The 19243-nt window shown below is 35.7% G+C and overlaps 1 protein-coding gene across 2 annotated transcripts in view; it reads left to right on the top strand.

The window, feature by feature from the left end:
* UGP (UDP-glucose pyrophosphorylase) overlaps window positions 1–19243 on the top strand; it is a 243987-nt gene that overhangs the window by 15042 nt on the left and 209702 nt on the right. For both annotated transcript variants that reach the window (XM_090398780.1, XM_090398779.1), the window contains exons 2-3: window positions 1183–1311; window positions 15311–15418. In XM_090398780.1, coding sequence (XP_090254906.1) covers window positions 1183–1311; window positions 15311–15418 — 237 coding nt within the window. The remainder of the gene's footprint in view (window positions 1–1182; window positions 1312–15310; window positions 15419–19243) is intronic.

Here is a 19243-nt window from a genome sequence, read left to right as displayed (position 1 = left end):
TGGTTTAAGCAATTTCAAAGTGATCGTGAGACGCTTGAGGATGACGAAAAGGCGGGCCATCCAAAAACTGGACTGAGCGAAGTTAAATTCCAAAAAGGGCGTGATTTCATCAAAGAAAACTCGAAATCGTCCATAAGATTGATTGAAGATGAATTGGAGATTCCAAAATCAACGGTACACAACATTTTGACCGAGAGTTTGGGCCTTCATAAATTGAATTTGCGATTTGTTCCCCACAAGTTGACCGACAATCAAAAAATGTATCGAATTGAACACTGCAAGGACCTCATTAAAACCACTCGTAAGGACTCAAACTTCCTTGAAACGATTGTTACCGGTGACGAAACGTGGTGTTTTGAGTGCCGAGTGGAGACCACCAGAAGATGGGCATCTGAAAAAAAGATTTGTTGATTTGCTTCTACAATTCCAAGGGCATTATTTACAAATAATTCATTCCACCTGGCCAAACAGTCAATGGTGAGTTTTATCTCTAAGTTTTAAAGTGATTGATAGCGAGAATTCATCGTGTATGACATGAATATCGTGATGCAGGCAGCTGGTCACTTTTGCATGATAATGCACCATTTCATCGTTCAAACATTGCGAGACAGGTTTTGAGCAAAAACGAAGTTTGTGTGTTGGATCACTTGCCATATTCACCTGATTTAGCATCCTGTGACTTCTTTCTCTTCCTCCGACTTCATTTACTGATGAAGAGAAAGTGATACGACACCATTGAAAATGTTCAAGTGGCATTAACCACGATCCTCAAAAGTATCCTAAAAACCGCATTTAGCGATGACTGTGCCAAGTGCTGTATCGAAGCTGAGGTTTTGAATTGAATAATGATTTGAATAATTATAATTGGCCTGTGTTTTATTTTCTATCAAAAGTTCGGTTTCTTTTTGGACAGAGGGTGTATAACAAACTCACTCTCTGTAATAGAAAATTTACTGAAAATCTCTAACCAAATCCATGTAGGTATTTTGCTATTTTAAAAGTATTTCTCTGTAACAAACTAATCACTACAACACACTTCATGTTGTTTTTAGTAGTTTCATGTAGTGCGAGTTTGACTGTAATAGTTTAGGAGCATTTTCATGATAGCTGCATTTTGGTCTTCCTGTTTCTTAAAAGTTTAAATAATATATGTTGTTATAAAATATTAATTTTATTTTTAAGGCATTTGGAAAACAAAGAAAAATTAGTGATACTACAGAATTTAAGGAATTAACGAAGCGAGATGCTCAGATACAGTTGGGACATGAACTTGAGAAACTGTTGCATACGGCACCAACCTCGGAAAGAGCGGTAAGAGGGAAAAAATATTTGAATAATGCTTTATAATTATAATTAATATGTTTGTTATGAATACATATGGGAAAATACTGTGAAATAATATGCAAGTGTTTTATTAGAGATTTCTGGAACACTTGCAAATTTTCTGTACAATACAACTGGACAATCAGATTTAGTATAAAGCTTTATAGCTTCTTTATATCATTACATTTTTTTAAAGGTCTTTGTATAACTTAATGTATCCACCCCAAACACATTTTAGTATTTACAAGTTTATTTACTTGCCCAGTTTTTATATGAAACCATAATCAGATCTTTTAACTTAAGAATTTGGTTAAACAGAACAAAGAAACCAGGAAAAGATATAAAATATGTAAATTAGGGCTGAACTTAATGATAATATAGTCTTTTCACAGCAATAAAGCTTTGTATGCCAAGAAATATTAATATTACTCGAGATGTAAAGATGTATGTTTAGGAAGTAAGGAATGATCCAACAGTAAGAAACCATAAGAAGTAGATTTTGTGCTTTGCTTCCAAGCAAACTAGTTATGTATGTATATGTGTATGTATATGTATGTATATGTATATATATATATATGTATATGTATATATATATATATGTTGTGCTTTGCTTATATATTACGTTTACATGTCATGTAAAATTTTAACAAAGTGAACTCATGATTGTAAATTGGTATATCCAATACAAAGATTACATTTTAATGTCTTGTATATGTTTAAAATACATAAGTCTAAAAGACTTACTTAGTTCACTAAAAATGTGAGATTTTACTGCTTTCAAGCAAGTGCCATAAAGATAACACATGATGGCAGTGGCTTTTCATATTTAATGACTGGAGCAGAACCGTAATTGTAATGTGTGCTAGAGCTCACACAAATTGAAAGAATACATTCTAATTAGTAAACAGCTGGGAGAGACAGAAATGTAAAGATATATAGAAGGAATTTTGGAACAAGTTAAAAAAAAGTTCCATTAGCAATAGTAGTCTCTTTTATAAAAAATAAGTTTAAAAGATCTTAGCTGTTATGAAGGTAGCTAAAATAACAGTTGTGAAAGAGCTTGGAACTTGATAAATGAAGTTTCTCATATAGGAAAAATGTTTATTGGGTATGAAAAATTCCATTTGAACAGTAATGTTTTTGTCTCTTAAGATTTTGTAAGAAAAAAATGCTTTTCAGGAAAAGAACTCTTTCCATTGAAGAGATAAAGAAACTAATTCTTTCAATAGAAGTCCAGATGTAGTTATGTTTGGTTGGCAAGTGGTTAGCATATCTGCCTGCTCTCCATTCCAGCAGGCTGCAGGTTCAAATCCTGCCATGGGATTGAATGTTTGCAATTGTCTTAAAGTGGGAGGTGAATTTCATTGCATGGTGTGAGACCACCACCCTGCTTATTGGAGACCTGATGAAGTGACTTGAAAAAGTTCATGTTTGGTTACTAGAGCAGGGTTTCTGGACTGTAAATAATAAATAAAAATAAAAATTGATAAAAAAAATCAAATCATTAGCACACCCATGGTATAAAAGTACTATAGGTTTGTAAATAACTGTTTTTGTGGGTGGGAGCAGCATAAAAAATGTTCTTTTTTAGCTGGCATTTTGGGCCCAGATAAGATGTGGTTTATTTAATTATTATTATTTTTAGATTTTAAAATGAGATACTATGAATTCAGAATATTGTATATTACTTTTAACATATGTCATCATCATCGAATTCCTGCCATGTACCCTCAAGGGGTGTACAGGATATGGTACATTTACATTTACTACATGAAAAATTTACATCTTTACTAACTTCCTATCCACAATTTCCTCCAAATCAGTCTGTTACTTGTCAAGACTCCAACATTATCAGATCTTATATTTCTATCATCTAAGGCACTTTTCACCGTATCAATCCACCTATATCTTGGTCTTCCTCTGGGTCGTTTACCTTCCACTCAGGCAGAAAACACTTGTTTTGCTAATCTTTTCTTGCTCATTCTGTTTAAGTGATTATATTACCTTAACATTATTAAGGATTTTGAAGGCAGAATGAAAATTTGTGAGCTAGCAAAGACGTTCAATCTACAGGAATCCACAGTAAGAACAATCATAAAAGATAAAGAAAGAATTCTCACTGTGAAAAATACCCAATCATTGAATTCAAGCATAATTCGTAAACGTTATGGGATTATTGGTGAGATGGAAACGATGCTTAAATTATGGTGTGATAATCAAACTCGCATAACAAGGAGCTTGCAATCGACGAGCTCATGGAGATGCATGAGCAAAGCGCTATTGAAAAGACCGAAACCTCAGATCCAGTTCTACCAGAAAAGCATATGACAAATGCAAAATTAACAGGTCTCAGCTTAATTAAGAAAGGTTTACAGATTTTGGAGGACATAGATTCTAACGAGGAACGAATTGTAGCCACAATTCGTTCCTCGGCTTGCTATGAAGAAATTTTGAGTGACAAGAAAAAGACATTATGCCGTCAGACGAATCTATTAGATTTTATGAAACCATCAACATCGAAAAACTTTTTTTTATGTACGAAAAACTACAATTATGATTATATTTCTTAAAAAATATTAATGTTTTTGTAAACCTTTAATCCCAATTAACTAAAATTTTGTATGTTTGTATATATAAATTACATGCAAAATTATATCCTGAGTTATGCGAATTTGACTTACGCGCTTTTTGTTGGTCCCATCTACCATGTAACTTCAGGGTTTTACTGTATAGAGATTCAATTCACTTAATTATTGTGGAAGCTAAGATCAAATTTTAAGAATAGGAGAGAATTATCATAGCAAAATACACGTATGTAAGATCTTACTTGTGTGCTGAAATTTCAGTGTATAGAAATCTGATACCACTTGCAGATAATTATAACAATTGGTGCAGTCGATGACAAGGATTTAATAAATAAATAATAAACAAAAACTAAACTTTCTACAGTATAATTGAGACTGTATAATTTGAGGCAACTCAAATATAACTGTAGAACTAGTTAAATGCACATGAAACCAGTGCATGAAGTTGCTGGTACTGAAATGTGTTTGATGCAATATGCAAAGTGTCCTTTCTGGTGGTTGGATTACTGAAGTTAGAAATGAGATAGCACAGATGTTTAAGCTGTTTGCACAGATTGAATAAATATAGCCCATGTGGTGTACAGTAATTGAACTACTGTTAATCAACTGCAATTTTGACAGTTGTGTTGTTATTCTCTCTCTCTCTCTCTCTCTCTCTCTCTCGTCATTCATTGCATGTTATAGTGGGCAGTTTTGTCTCATCAGATTTTTCTGTGTACTGGAATATCCCAACAAGATATTCACACTTTTCTCCCATACATCAGTGCCTCCCCCCCCCCCATTGTTTAAACTCAAATCCTAGTTGTGCTGATGACAGCACACTCCATTCATTTCCTCATCTTCATTTAAGAAATTTTATAGTGTTCAAATGATTCAAACACTGAATTCAAAATCTGTAATCAGTGCCTTAAATTTTATTCTTTAGAGACACTTGTGACATTATGACTTATAGACACGTTTACGTATAAGTCATAATCAGTGCCTTAAATGCTGATCTCTTGATAGTTTCAAGAGATCAATTTTTGATCTCTTGTAACTATTTGAAGAAATTTAAAAATAGAAATTTTTAAATTTCAAGCATCGACTTTTACAGAGGCCATAAAAATGTGAAAATATAGTAAAACTACACATTGCGATAACAAATGTGAACCCATAAGGGTATCTGGCACAAAGAATAAAGCAGAATTGTTCTTAAAATTATTAATTAGTATAAATATTCAAGTTGTGCACTTTATATATGCTTATCAAATTGATATTTATCAAAATGACTCTTACTCCTGGCCTTTCCTGGTATAATCACATTACCTCTATAGCATCCTCAATTTCCAAAAAACTTGGAATCCTTGTTTGCTCACGATTTTACTTTTTATCTGTCCAACTTCTTACTCTGTACAATTCTCAAATTTACTCGACTTTGAAATACTACTCTCACATTTGGGGTGAGAACCTCTATAAAAATATGATAATGTGTAGAAGACAGCAGTCTAACACATATACAGCTATGGACCAAAATTTTAAAAAGTCAGAAAAAGTTGTTTGTCTGCTTGTTGTTGATGTGGTCATTCAACAAAGGCAAAATAATTGTTCAAAAGTAGAGTCATTCATACTGTTCCTGTATTTTGACCCTATGTATTTCATATCAGAAAATACTTGCATGTGTAAGTACTTTCAAACATTGAAATAATTTTTAATCTCCCCAAAAAATCTTCAGTGTTTGGGCAAATTGAGGGGAAAAAAGATAAACAATTCTGCTTGCTTCTCTGATTGAGATCTAAATTCATCTGTTTGAAGTTCCCTTAATTCCATATGAAAAATGGAGTTTGAGCTTTCATTGTCTACATTCAGTGAATTGCTGAAAATAGAAACATGCCTAATCTGAGTTTCTCAAATGTTTATACACGTGATGAAGCAATTATAGATCTTCAGTTTGGTTACAGATGTAATTTATTTCTTTGTGTTTTATGAATTGACCTTCACATTCTTTACTAAAATGATCCTGCATTGCCTTTTGTAATTGAAATACTTTGTTTTATGCAAAGAAGTTTAATGTCTCTTAACCACGCTACTGGCCAGGACGTATATATATGTCTAGGTTACCATGGATACGAAGTGTATATTAAAATTGTAATACCATTGACATTACATTGAAATATATGATGGATACGAAACCTATGAGAATGTGTATTTGATCCATAATGGCCGGTAAGGTGGTTACAATTACATTCTGTATTAACTGCTACAGTTTCAGAACATATCAAACAGCATGGTTCCTTTTTAAACAAGGTAAACAAATAAGTGCTCACCCATTGTTCTTGAAATTCATTATTTCACTCTCAGCACTTCATTTGTTTTAAATTGCATTTTTGTTTGTTTGGAGTCTACAAGCTTCTATGTATTTTGAAGAAATTTGGAATAATTGTGGAATTTTACCCAGACACAAACACTTATAAACTACCTTTTATTAACAAGTAGAAATAGCTACATAATACACACACACACATAAAACAAAAAAAAAACAGTTCTGTGGAGTCATGACAGTTGGTGGTTGGCCACATTTTCCAGAGAAATGAACACATACACTAGATACTGTATGAATGTCAAATAGTTGTGATGAATATGATTTGGGGCCTCCCTCGATGAGTCTGATGACTCCCTGGAGTTGCCCATAATAATAGTAATAATAATAATAATAATAGATTTAATCATTTATAATTCAATAACTTAAAATTCTTTACTTAAATTATCTGAATTTATTATGTTAATTAAATAAATTTATTAATGAAAATAACCTTATAGCTCTTCTTTTATTCATATCAAAGTCTGCATTTTGTTTAAAATAATTGTAGCATAAGAGCATATTGTTTACGGCATTTGAAACATTTTCATGCTATTTGCGCAAAGTTGTGATCAAGTGGTTAGTAACAAGTGACATACAGCTGAAAGGTGCACAATTATTTAGCAGTGAAGTAAATATTAATTGTACTTATTAAAAAAAGAATGACTTGGGCCTATTATATACCATTGGTTGATAGGACTTAGGAACTGTAAAATATACTACTAAAAATGAAATTAATGAAATTCTTCATTTGCAGGCCATGAAATTTTGTGTCATGCTGCATATGGTCCAGGGGCTGTCAGTTAGACAGTGCTGGTGTGGTTGATTGATGATTCCTCTCTCTCTCTCTCTCTCTCCAGCCACTGTCTCATGGATAGTCAGTTTTCACATTGTGTCTATTCTACTGATAGTTCCATGGCCATTGTTCAGCAGAACCGACATCCATTATGAGCCCATCTCTGTTAAACCTAGAGCAAAACAAGCAACAGCTTGAGTTGCTGTAGGTTTAACAGAGATGAAAGATAATGACTCCTAGTCATCTTTCATTTCATTCAGGGACCAGCCTTCCTTAAGAAGTATTCTGCAAGGACTAAACTTCCAGCTAATCAAGAACATGGATGGATTACTTTGATCTTGACCTCAGCTCACATACACTTATTTGCTGTAGCCCTCATGTCCTTTCGTGTGTGCAAGTGATTAAAAAACAAGTTAGCAACCTCAAATAGAAGGATGTGCATTCTGATTGCCAGGCTTCTTTGGTCCAGCATTTCTTACAACAGAAAATTTTTATCCATTGTAAAAGCAGTGGTCTACTATATATTCGCAAGTAGGCTACTTCTAACAGAATTGATATCCTAGTATTGTATGTGAGCTGAGGTCAAGATCAAAGTAATCCATCCATGTTCTTGATTAGCTGGAAGTTTTGTCCTTGCAGAATACTTCGTAAGGAAGGCTGGTCCCTGAATGAAATGAAAGATGACTAGGAGTCATCTTTCATCTCTGTTAAACCTACAGCAACTCAAGCTGTTGCTTGTTTTGCTCTAGGTTTAACAGAGATGGGCTCACAATGGATGTCAGTTCTGCTGAACAATGGCCATGGAACTATCAGTAGAATAGACACAATGTGAAAACTGACTATCCATGAGACAGTGGCTGGAGAGAGAGAGAGAGAGAGAGAGAGAGAGGAATCATCAATCAACCACACCAGCACTGTCTAACTGACAGCCCCTGGACCATATGCAGCATGACACAAAATTTCATGGCCAATACATTTATTTGCTGTAGCCCTCATGTCCTTTCATGTGTGCAAGTGATTAAAAAACAAGTTAGCAACCTCAAATAGAAGGATGTGCATTCTGATTGCCAGGCTTCTTTGGTCCAGCATTTCTTACAACAGAAAATTTTTATCCATTGTAAAAGCAGTGGTCTACTATATATTCGCAAGTAGGCTACTTCTAACAGAATTGATATCCTAGTATTCCCATAATGAAAAGCACCCTTAATGTTTATATTTCTACACATTACAGAAGTAGTTGCTATGGATATAGCTCCCAGCTATACCCATAGAGATACCGAGAGCCTTGCCAGCCTAGTTGGTCGAGTGGTTAGCATATCCTCTCTCCAGCCAAAAGGCTGCGGGTTCAAATCCTGCTGTGGGTATGGATGTTTGTGATTGTCTGTGAAAATACTAGTGGTAGTGGTTGGCGGTAGATGGTGTTGGTGTGGTGTCGATAATGAAGGTAATTGCAGTTGGTGGAGTGGTGGAGATGGAGAGTTGTAGAGTAGGTGTCCTCCCTCGATGAGTCTTTGGACTCCCTGGAGGTGTTATGTAATAATAAATCATTCAGGTCATAGAGAGTATACAAGTAGCAAAATGGATCTATGTATTAAAATACCCTGGGTTAGAGGTAGTTGTAGAAAGTTTATTGCTTGATGAGAAGTTATGTTCTTATTTTAATCCTTCACTTGAATATGAGCAGAGTTTACTCTGAAGTCTTCTTAACTATGCTTTGCACTTAGCTCCCACTGACAAGACTTCAATGAACATTAAAATCAGTCAAGATAGTGATTTTTCTCTTAATGCTTAGCAGTATACACACATCCAAAAGGAAGTGTGCTGCACGTTATGGAGATAAGCGGGCAATTTGATATGAAGTCATCTGCCTCCGTATACAAGTGGACGGGTTGTGAAGATAACTTTATTTTGCATAATTTTGCAAACTTTATTTGCTTGTGCTTGTATAAAGGATAAAGAAGAATATAATTTGTCTAGTATAATTTGCTTTGTAATCCAGCAAAAAAAAAAACTTTGTACAATAAGGGAGTTACTGTTTTGTTACACCTGATAACTTAAGAATATGAAAATATCAGTTATCATGATGTAACAAGAGAAGAAATAAAAACCCTGTATAGATAACTAAGTAAGCAAGCTTGTTCCTAAGCAGATATCGTTAAGAGCCTTTGAAAGTAACGAATACTAAAAATAAAAGGAAGAAAAACATGCTTGCATCCAAGTGAAAAATATAGCTGAAATTGTTTGTTGAACTAAAAAAAAAAAAGGAAGGAAACTTTATTACAGTTGTGATATGATAAAATAAGGTTAAGTAAAGCAAAAAAGATTAATCATAGGATTTTGTATGATAGGCTAGTTTTTACACTTGAAATAAGAGATTAAAGATTCGAATTAATTCTTAGATAATTTTGGAAAGGGGATTAATTTAGTATAGATGACATAGAGGTTAGCTTAAACAAAAACCAAAGCTCAAGGTTATAATTCCCGAATTGAGACTTCGTCACATGTCAGTTGCTTGCACACGGACCACATGATGTTTTGGCAGAAAAACGCCACTAATTGGTCAGTGAAATCGACTCCAGTAAGAGGGGGAAGAAATTGAAGAAGGTGCCAGTAGGGTCATCGTATAAAAGGGTTAGGACCCCCCCCCCCCACGAGGCTTTTTTCCTCAGAGTTTTTCTTCACGAGTCTTCGTATAGGTCTCACGCGGTTTTCCTGAGTGGCGGGTTAGGAGTTTTCTCTGTCCAACACAAGTGTGTGGGATTTCGATTCTGTGTTCCTATTGTAAGAAATGAGGGACGTCATTTAGTTAAAAAGAGAGTGATAATGTCATTGTGTTTCATCGTAACGAGAGAAAGAAAATTCTATGAAGTCAGTGCCCATGTGGTGAATTTCACAGCCATAGAATAGATGGTCCTATGTATGTCCTTGATTGAAGAATGTAAGGTAAAGATTGTGAAAGCCCACCTTAGTGCCAAAAGAACTTAGGAGTGATTAGTTATAGAAGAGTTCGTCCTAGGAAGGTAAAATATCCGAAAAAGATAGAGACCAGTGTAGAAGACCCAAGTCAAAAGGTACTGTAAAATCTCGTGTCAATTCAGATCATATGTAACTGTAGTCATTGTTCAATTACTGAACAGTAGAAAGGATTAATGAGAATTATTATTATTATTATTATTACCACGGGCTACTCCAGGAGTCCTTAGACTCATCGAGGGAGGCCCTAAACATCATGTTCACACAGCTGTTCAACATTCTCACAGTATCTATCATACCTTGCCTTGAACTCGCTCACTGTCATAGCACCCACAACAGACTCTGGCAGCTTATTCCACTCATTTACCACTCTAAAAGTAAAGAACCCAGCTCTAACACCCCTGCTAACCACGCTCTTGCCCAGCTTCCATGGGTGTCCACTAGTTCTCCCACCACCAGTCCTGATCTCAAAAATATCATCTGAATTAATCCTATAGAATCCTTTTAGCAATTTGAATGTCTCAATCATATCTCCCCTTTTCCGCCTATCAACTAGTTTTTGCAACCCACAAATCTTCAGCCTGTTCTCATATGGTTCATTCCATAGACCTGCTATCATCTTAGTCACTCGCCTCTGGATCCTCTCAACCTCCTCCCCATCAAGAAGGAACCGAGGTGACCAAATCTGGGCACAGTAGTCGAGATGAGGTCTTATCAGGGCTCGGTACAGAGGTACAATAACTTGTTTTTCTCTGCTCGTCAAGGTATTTTTCAACAACCAAGTGAGTTGATGAGCTGATTTAGCTACTTTTGCAATGTGCCCCCTAAACTTCATCTCCCTATCCACCAACACTCCCAAGTCCCTGGCCTCATCAATCTCTTGGAGTACAGTTCCACCAATGTGGTATACTGCTGCTAATCTTTTCACTCCGAAATGCATAACCTTACATTTTGTCACATTAAATTGACATCCATTCTCCTTAGTCCAGAACTCCAATCTATCTAAGTCATCTTGCAAGACTTTGACATCTTCTGCATTCACTATCGCCCTACCCAACTTTGCATCATCAGCGAACAAATGAACTGTCCCACTTAGACCCTTCCCTATATCGTTAATGAACAGATTAAACAGCAGTGGTCCAAGAACAGAACCCTGTGGCACACCACTAGTCACTGGCCGTTTTTTGGACTCTACTCCTGAATAAACTACTCTTTGATATCTCTCCATCAACCACCCAGCTATCCATCTCACCAACCCTATATCTATACCCATCTGCTCCAGTTTACGGATTAGAATTCCATGTGGTATCCTGTCAAACACCTTTGCCAGGTCCAGCAGTATCACTGTAAACCCATTTCCCTTATCCAGTTCAGCCGTCACCTTGTTATAAAACTTGAGCAAGTTCCTGAGGCATGATCTACCCTTCACAAAGCCATGCTGTCCTCTGTACCGTATCTCATTTTCATCAATCCATTCCTGTATTTTTCCCTTGACTACTTTCTCCAAGACCTTGACAATGACTCCTGATATGCTGATCGGTCGGTAATTTGCAACCATAGTCTTGGATCCGCCTTTATGCAGTGAAACTATTTTCCCCTCTTTCCACGCCTTCGGGACTAAGCCAGACCTGAGACTCAGATTAAACAACATGGTCAAGGGCACTGATAATTCATTAGCCGCTTCATGCAAGACCCGTGCCGGTATACAATCCAATCCCACAGATGTATTCACATTAAGGTTCTGTAATAGACTATTCACCTCCACTTCATTCATCACAATTCCCATATAAACTAATGGTTCCTTCATTTTTTCAACGTCACCACCTGGATGATATACTTTTGCAAAGTGCGCGCTCAGTAACTCCACTATATCGACTGGTTCAGTGAACTCTTTACCATCGTCATTCCTTAAAATCATTTTGCCATGTACAGTTTTTTCTTGCTTGCAGCATATTGAAAGAACTGTTTGGGATTCTCTTTTGCTTGCATAGCTAGTTTCCTTTCATAATCGGCTTTTGCTGTTTTTACCACACTCGTTACCCTTCTGGCCTGTACTTTATACTGTTCGTGTGTCTGCAGGTCACCCCTTTCTTTAAATTCTCTCCATAGTTGTTTCTTTTTTTGCAGCTCAAGCTTAATGGTGTTATTCATCCATTTAACCCCTCCTTGTTTCACTATTCGGACCTTAGGTATACAATCAGCCATAACCTCCTGTAAATGCTCTTTGATCACTTCCCATGCTCTATCGACGTCCAGCCCTTGCAGTTGTACATACCATGGCACTGATCCAAGCAATCTCCTAAGCTTGTCATACTTGCCAGCACGGTAATTCCACATATACCCTGTCTTAATCACACATTTTACACCTTTAGCCACCTCCCAGGTCAAGACCTTATGATCACTCTCACCAATAGGTGGCAACATGGTCATATTCATTACAGTCAAATTCTCAGATACTATTACCAGGTCAAGCACTCTCACACCCCTAGTATTTTCAATTACATGCTGTTTCAGATAGTTATCCCTTAATAATTGAATAAAATCCATTTCCTTCCTCACGTGTCCTCTCCTCCTTCCGATCAATGTTACCATAGTTGAAATCCCCCATAATAATTACCCTCCTTCCACTCATTTCATCAATTTGTTTATGCATACCATCTCCACCATCTATTCCATCACCTGGTCTATAGCAGCACCCAACTGTATATTTTATTCTGCCAGTATCAATCTCACACCAAATAGCCTCAAATGAGCTCCTTTCACTATCCTGCAATACTTCAATTCTCCTTGGCTGCAGTTCATCAGCTATCATCAATAACACCCCTCCCCCAATTTTATTCTCTCTGTCCCTCCTAAACATACTATAACCTACACATTCTATCCCACTAACTATATCATCTTCCATCAGCCATGTTTCACTAATGCCAATAACCTGTGGCCAGTAAGAGCCAATCAAGGCCAAAAATTCTTCCTTCTTGTTCCTAATACTCCTGGCATTAGTATACATGAATTGCAGTGTTCCCTTTGTCCCACCCCTATCTTGATGCGTTATTCTAAATATCCCATTCCTATTTTTTGTCCTTATTGCTGGCTCAGGTACATTATATACATTTTTACACTCAGCTGTCTCACTGATGTCTGGATATCCACTTCCCCCCCTCCTTGGTAGTTCTAGTTTCCCTGGTTCTGCACATCCATTTTCACTTCATTCAGCAACACTTTTTACAGTCTCCGCACACCAAGTCCATTCAAATGCAGGCCATCCATCTTGTATAAGTCCTTTCGCCCATCAAACTCATTCCACACGTCCACAAATTCCACACCACACCGTCTGCATAACCTGCACATAATATCATTTGCGATTATGGCCCTCCTTCTAAACTCCTCTCTGTCATACCGCGGTAACAGACTCACCATTATTATACTAGGACTTTAGTACATGTCAATCTAGAGTAAAAAATGAGTTTGTTACTATTAATACATATTCATGTGCCTAGAGATTTATGCATGTACATTGTATTTTAATTAAGAGAGTTATAAAGGTCAAAAGTGTGTATTAGCTCAGCGAAAGGATAATTTTAATCTCATGTAGGGTCTTAACCTAATACTTGTGTTTTGCTAGTGAAAGTTTGTATTATGTATTCTTAGTATTGAATTGAGTTTTATTTGATAAAGAATGAATTGTACCATGTTTAAGAGGTCAATAAACTTTTGTTCATTGAAAATACAGTTGTCTGAGATTGCCGCCTCAATGCACCACTTGTAACAACGTACGAACCTGATCAAGTGGGGGGGGGGATTTGTTAAGTTACAAGATAAAGGTCACGACTGCATATTAGTTTCACACTCGGACATATTTTGATAATTGCTCCTTGTTTTTGAATTTTATATCTTAAACTAAATGTCCTGAAAGGCAGTATAAAATAAATATTTAGGGACACTAAGGGGAGGAGAAGCTTGAATATTTGTATTTGGGTGATATCTCGTATATAAATAAGATTTGGACAAAGACAAGTAGAGTTTCACATGTAAGGGTAGTTGAAAGCCTAACAATCGTAGATTGGGACACAACAGTTTCTCAGTCTGATGTTTTGAGCCAGTCATATTTGATCTGCTAAACACAAATTTGGTTGCTTGGATTTGTGACAGAAAAAGAAAGGGAAGATGAAGAAATGTGGATAAGTTTTCATAGCAGATAGTATATACGTATTTTGCCTTATGGCTAGTGCCACTATACCAGGGAGATGATTATGAAGCAAGGTGGTTTACCATTGCCTTCCTTGCCATAAGTATTTGACTGTAGCCATGTGTGTTTACAGGACTGGTTTGCTTTGAGGACATGTTTTGAGGGATGAAAAACCCAGGTTACCAAGAGAAAAAGTCCTCTGCCTCTGTATGAGACTGGTTAACTCACCTTTAGTCAAAAGAGACCAGATAAAGGTTCCTCATGTCATAGACGGTAATCGAATCCTGGTCTTCCTGACTAAAGGGTTACATCTATATCAGCTGAGCTACAGAGGCTCCTTGCAAATAGTAACAAATAAGATTATTTTTAGGAAAAATAACTATGATAGTAGGTAAGGAAAAGTCATTTCAGGTTACAAGGAGAGAGAAGGTAGATATAAGTAAGACACATCAGTGAATAGATCAGTGCATAGATATAGGCAACAAACATTTTTATAATAGAGAATGAAAAGTGAGAGAGACATAGAAGAATAGCAGTTGCACAGTTCAGTAGATAGTTTCTAAGGTAAGGAGGAATTTGCTTGGCATGTTACATGACTTGCTTCACACTCCTATTTTCAGTTAATTATTTCCACTGATGACATAGAGTGAAGCAAATCTTGTAACTCGAGTTTTCTTATACTTTTTTCTTCTTTTCTTTATGATTCCTTTTTGTGCACTTTGGTTATTATTTAATAAGTTTTTATAGTATCAGTCTTTGTTTGTGTAGTTGTGGCAAGTTCATTATATTTCAATATATCTGTACTTCTATTAATTAGTAATCGGACATGAATCTACAATTGATCATTTATCTGCCTTATGTTTCTATGAAGTGTTTTTATATATGTCTGCTAATAAGTGTTTTACTGTTTATTTATTAAGTTTAATATAATACTTGATGGGAATATAAAATAGGATGTGGAAATGAGTTGCTCTTATTATTATAGACTTGCCATATATTAACTCATAACCAATTGAGTATCATGTGCTGAGAATATTGATACATTTTTAAAAAGTTTAATTCTTTATTAATATTTGTCCTGTAATTTTTTCCCCCTTTCATTCTATTTTTAGAAAACTGAAACAGATTTTGAAGGTTTTAAACAACTGTTTGTAAAATTTCTGACTGGTGTATCTTCATCAGTACAATGGGATAAAATTGAACCATTGCCAGAAGGAGCTGTAAGTTTTGAGTACTTTGTATTTGTGTATGTTTGTATTTTAATGCTTTTATTCCCCTATCTTTTTACATCTCATTTTTATGTACTAAGGATGCTTATTTAATAATCTATAACTTTTGTGGTATGGATTGAGTACACTAGACTTGTCAAGGATAAAACTGTACACTGCTTTACACTACTTTTTTGAACTCATTAATTTCTGATTATGGCTTTGGCCGAAACAGACAGGTTCTTTGGGATACTTTCATATCTCTAGTCAGCTTTTATTATGTTATTCACTGCTAAAGCACATTTATTATTCATTACAACAAATTACCAAAATCCAAAATCTCACAACAGCAATTCTAAAATGGTTATCTTAAAAGACTCATCAACAAGATTCTCTTTTCGGACATACCACAAAGACAACGTGATGACATCCAATACATCAGCACTGTAACTATTCCATTTGTCAGCACCATTTCCAAAAAATTGGCTATCCTTCTAAAACCACACAATATTAGAGTAAGTAACATTCAAGCCAGTCAACACTATTTGGAAATTTTTGAGATCGCCGAAAGACCCTCATCCATTCTACAAGTACTCTGGAGTATACAATATACCTTGTTCCTGTGGTGTTAGTTACATTGGTCAGACCTCTAGAAGCTTCGAAACGAGACAGAAGGAGCACATAGGCTATGTTAGAAACAACAGACAAGATATTTCGGGCTTTCTTCCCACTTTGACACTACCAACCATCTTATTGAGTGGGATAAGAGTCATATGCCCTATATAGAAGAGAACTACCATTCCAGAACCTTCAAGGAAGCTGCTATAGTCGCCCGTTCAACAGGAAACCTAAATAAGAATCAAGGTCTAATCCTACCGGAGATTTGGTAAACTTTAATTAGATCACTAAACACCAAAGAAATGAACTTTCCAATTACATTATGTTTCTTAACAAATAAATCATGTACCCATGACATGCGTATTGTCTCGCGCACAGTACTAATTTTGTATGAATTAGAACTGTCAGTTAAAACCTAGTCTGTTACTTTCATATCGCTTACCAATTGTATCCCTGAAGATGCCGATTGCAAAAATCGGTGAAACTAGTCGGATAATAAATATTACTCACTTCAATAACATTCCTAAAATGTGTTATAGTTTCTAATACAAGTAGTCAAGAAAAAAAGTTACACTAGCTTTGGTATAGTTTTGGTATCTCTACCTCTTCGAGTACAGAAGAAATAACTTGTATTCCTATCCTTAATGTGCAAGGCATTAGTGAACACATAGCAAAAGTTTTAAAACCACTAAATACTTTTGTTGCATTTCGTCCCATCAGAAAAATCTGCACCTTTCTCACTTCTCCAAAGGACAAGCTTCCACATCTCGATTACCTAGGTGTTTACCAGGTTCCTTGTTCCTGGGTTATCTTATTTTGGATAAACAGGAAGATCTGCTTTTATTTGGCTAGAAGAAGAACACAAGTCTTATATTCAATACTTTGAACCTGAACAGTCTGGACTTGCAGAGCATGCCATCAACACTAGACATAGAGTTCAGTAGAACAAGGAAACCTTCACAAAAATCAGTTCCTCATGGAACAGCTTTATAAAGAAGCATATGAAACTTGACTTCGCTCATCTAACTTAAACAGGTACGATGGTCTGCATCTATCCCATGGGCGATAGTACTTTTTAAATCAGCTAATCTTTCCTAACTTTTTTAACTATATATATATATATATATATATATATATATATATATATTTCAAAAAATAGATTTAATGACTCCAAGACCGAGATAACATATAAAGATTTTAATGATAAATACTACTAGTTTCGGCATATAGCAGCCTTCTTCAGGTATTTATAAAGCAAAGGAATACTAATAAACATTGAATTATTTAAACAAACTGGAAATTACAGGTACAAATTGCCTCACATAATCGATACATAAAAACGTTTTTATGTATCGATTATGTTAGGCAATTTGTACCTGTAATTTCCAGTTTGTTTAAATAATTCAATGTTTATTAGTATTCCTTTGCTTTATAAATACCTGAAGAAGGCTGCTATATGCCGAAACTAGTAGTATTTATCATTAAAATCTTTATATGTTATCTCGGTCTTGGAGTCATTAAATCTATTTTTTGAAATGTATAACAACCGAGTAAAAACTAATCGCCACATATATATATATATATATATATATATATATATATATTATTTAATAATTTAATTTAATAATATAAAATGTCCGTGCGGTTAGCCTAGTGGCTATGCGCTTCGCAACCATATGCCTGGGGAAGGAGTGTCCTAGGTTCGATTCCCGTCGGTGACGTGAGGAGCTGAAGGATCTTCCTCAGCCATAGCCAAGTTAGCCAGTCTTGGGCGTGGACAGCAGGGTTTTTTCCCCAGTTTATTCTGGGGTTTTTCATCCTGCAAAGCAGGCAAACTGGCCTTGAGAACTCAACACTACAGCCCATAGGATACATCGGGGGGGCATAAGGCTAACCACCTTATCCTGTAAACGGAGTGAGGTCCGATGATCAATGGACCCTCGACACCGCAAGGTAAAAGAGGGTATAAGGAAGATGAGATGAGATATTATCTAATTAATTAATTATTTTTTATTTTATGTAAGTTTTTTTAATGAGTTAGTTATCTTGCATTAGCTAATTAGGTGGTGCCTTTTGGAATTGTCAGTTATTGTTCAACCTTGTACTGAAGATGCCTGTGATACTCAGGCAAAAATTATACTAATAAATAATTTTTTATGTGAGTTAATTCCAGTATTATAATTTATTTAAACATGCTTACTCACAGTATTTCCTAATTGAAACACATCTCTGATAACTATCAGATAGCCAATCCTGAATCCAGTTCACTAACCCTGAAATATAAACCCATGTGCTGCAACTTTCTATATCAGCTTATCATGTGGTACCCTGTCTTTGCCTTTGTAAAATAAAATAAAAAAAAGGCAGAATCATATTACTTAAGCAATAGTGGCCCTTAACAAATCCATGTTGGTCCTCACAGATAACATTACCCTCATCTACCCAGTGCTGTATATGGTCCCTCACTAATTTCTCCAAGATCTTAACAACTGCTGATGAAACACAAACTAGTCTATAATTTGGCACTTCCAGTCTGCTACTATCCTTATGCAATAACACGATCTTCCACTCCTTGGGTAACCTTTCCATGACCAGATTTTCATTGAAAAGTCAAGTCAATGGAGCTGTCAGTTCTGTAGCACATTCTCTGAAAACCTGTAGTGAAATTCCATCCAGTTCCACTGCATTATTGACATCCAGAGTACTCAGCATTTGAAATGCACTCTCCTCTTGCACTTCAAAACCTCAAACCTGCCCTATCCCTCTTGAATTAAAATCTACTTCTCCAGGATGAAATACCCAAATAAAGTGTTCATTGAACAACTCCATTATGTCCTTTGCATCAGTCACCTTATTCCCATTTTTATCCAACAATGTCATTCTTCCACAGTCATTTCTCCTCCTCTTACTGGCTACATAGCTAAAAAATTTCTTAGGACCTTCTTTGGATCTCAGGACCAATCTCTTCTCATATTCCTGTTTTGAATTCCTTATCACTCTCCTGCCTTGAGTCTTATATTCATTCATCTGCTCCCCCCCCTCTTTATATCTCTTCCATAACCTCTTTTTAACTGCAGTTCCTATTTGATGTTGTTTATCATCCACTTTTACACCTAATTGTGCTCTCTTCTTCACTCGTGGTATACAGTTTACTATTGCTGCTAATAAATATTCCTTCACAATTTCCCAAGTACTGATGATTCCTCCTAATTCCTCCCT

Source organism: Typopeltis vanoorti, chromosome 10 (assembly GCF_054136105.1).
Source record: "Typopeltis vanoorti isolate ZY-2024b chromosome 10, IOZ_Tvanoo_1.0, whole genome shotgun sequence".
Lineage (NCBI taxonomy): Eukaryota > Metazoa > Arthropoda > Arachnida > Uropygi > Thelyphonidae > Typopeltis > Typopeltis vanoorti.
The sequence above is the reverse complement of the archived record's forward strand: the minus strand, read 5'-3'. Positions and strand labels throughout refer to the sequence as shown.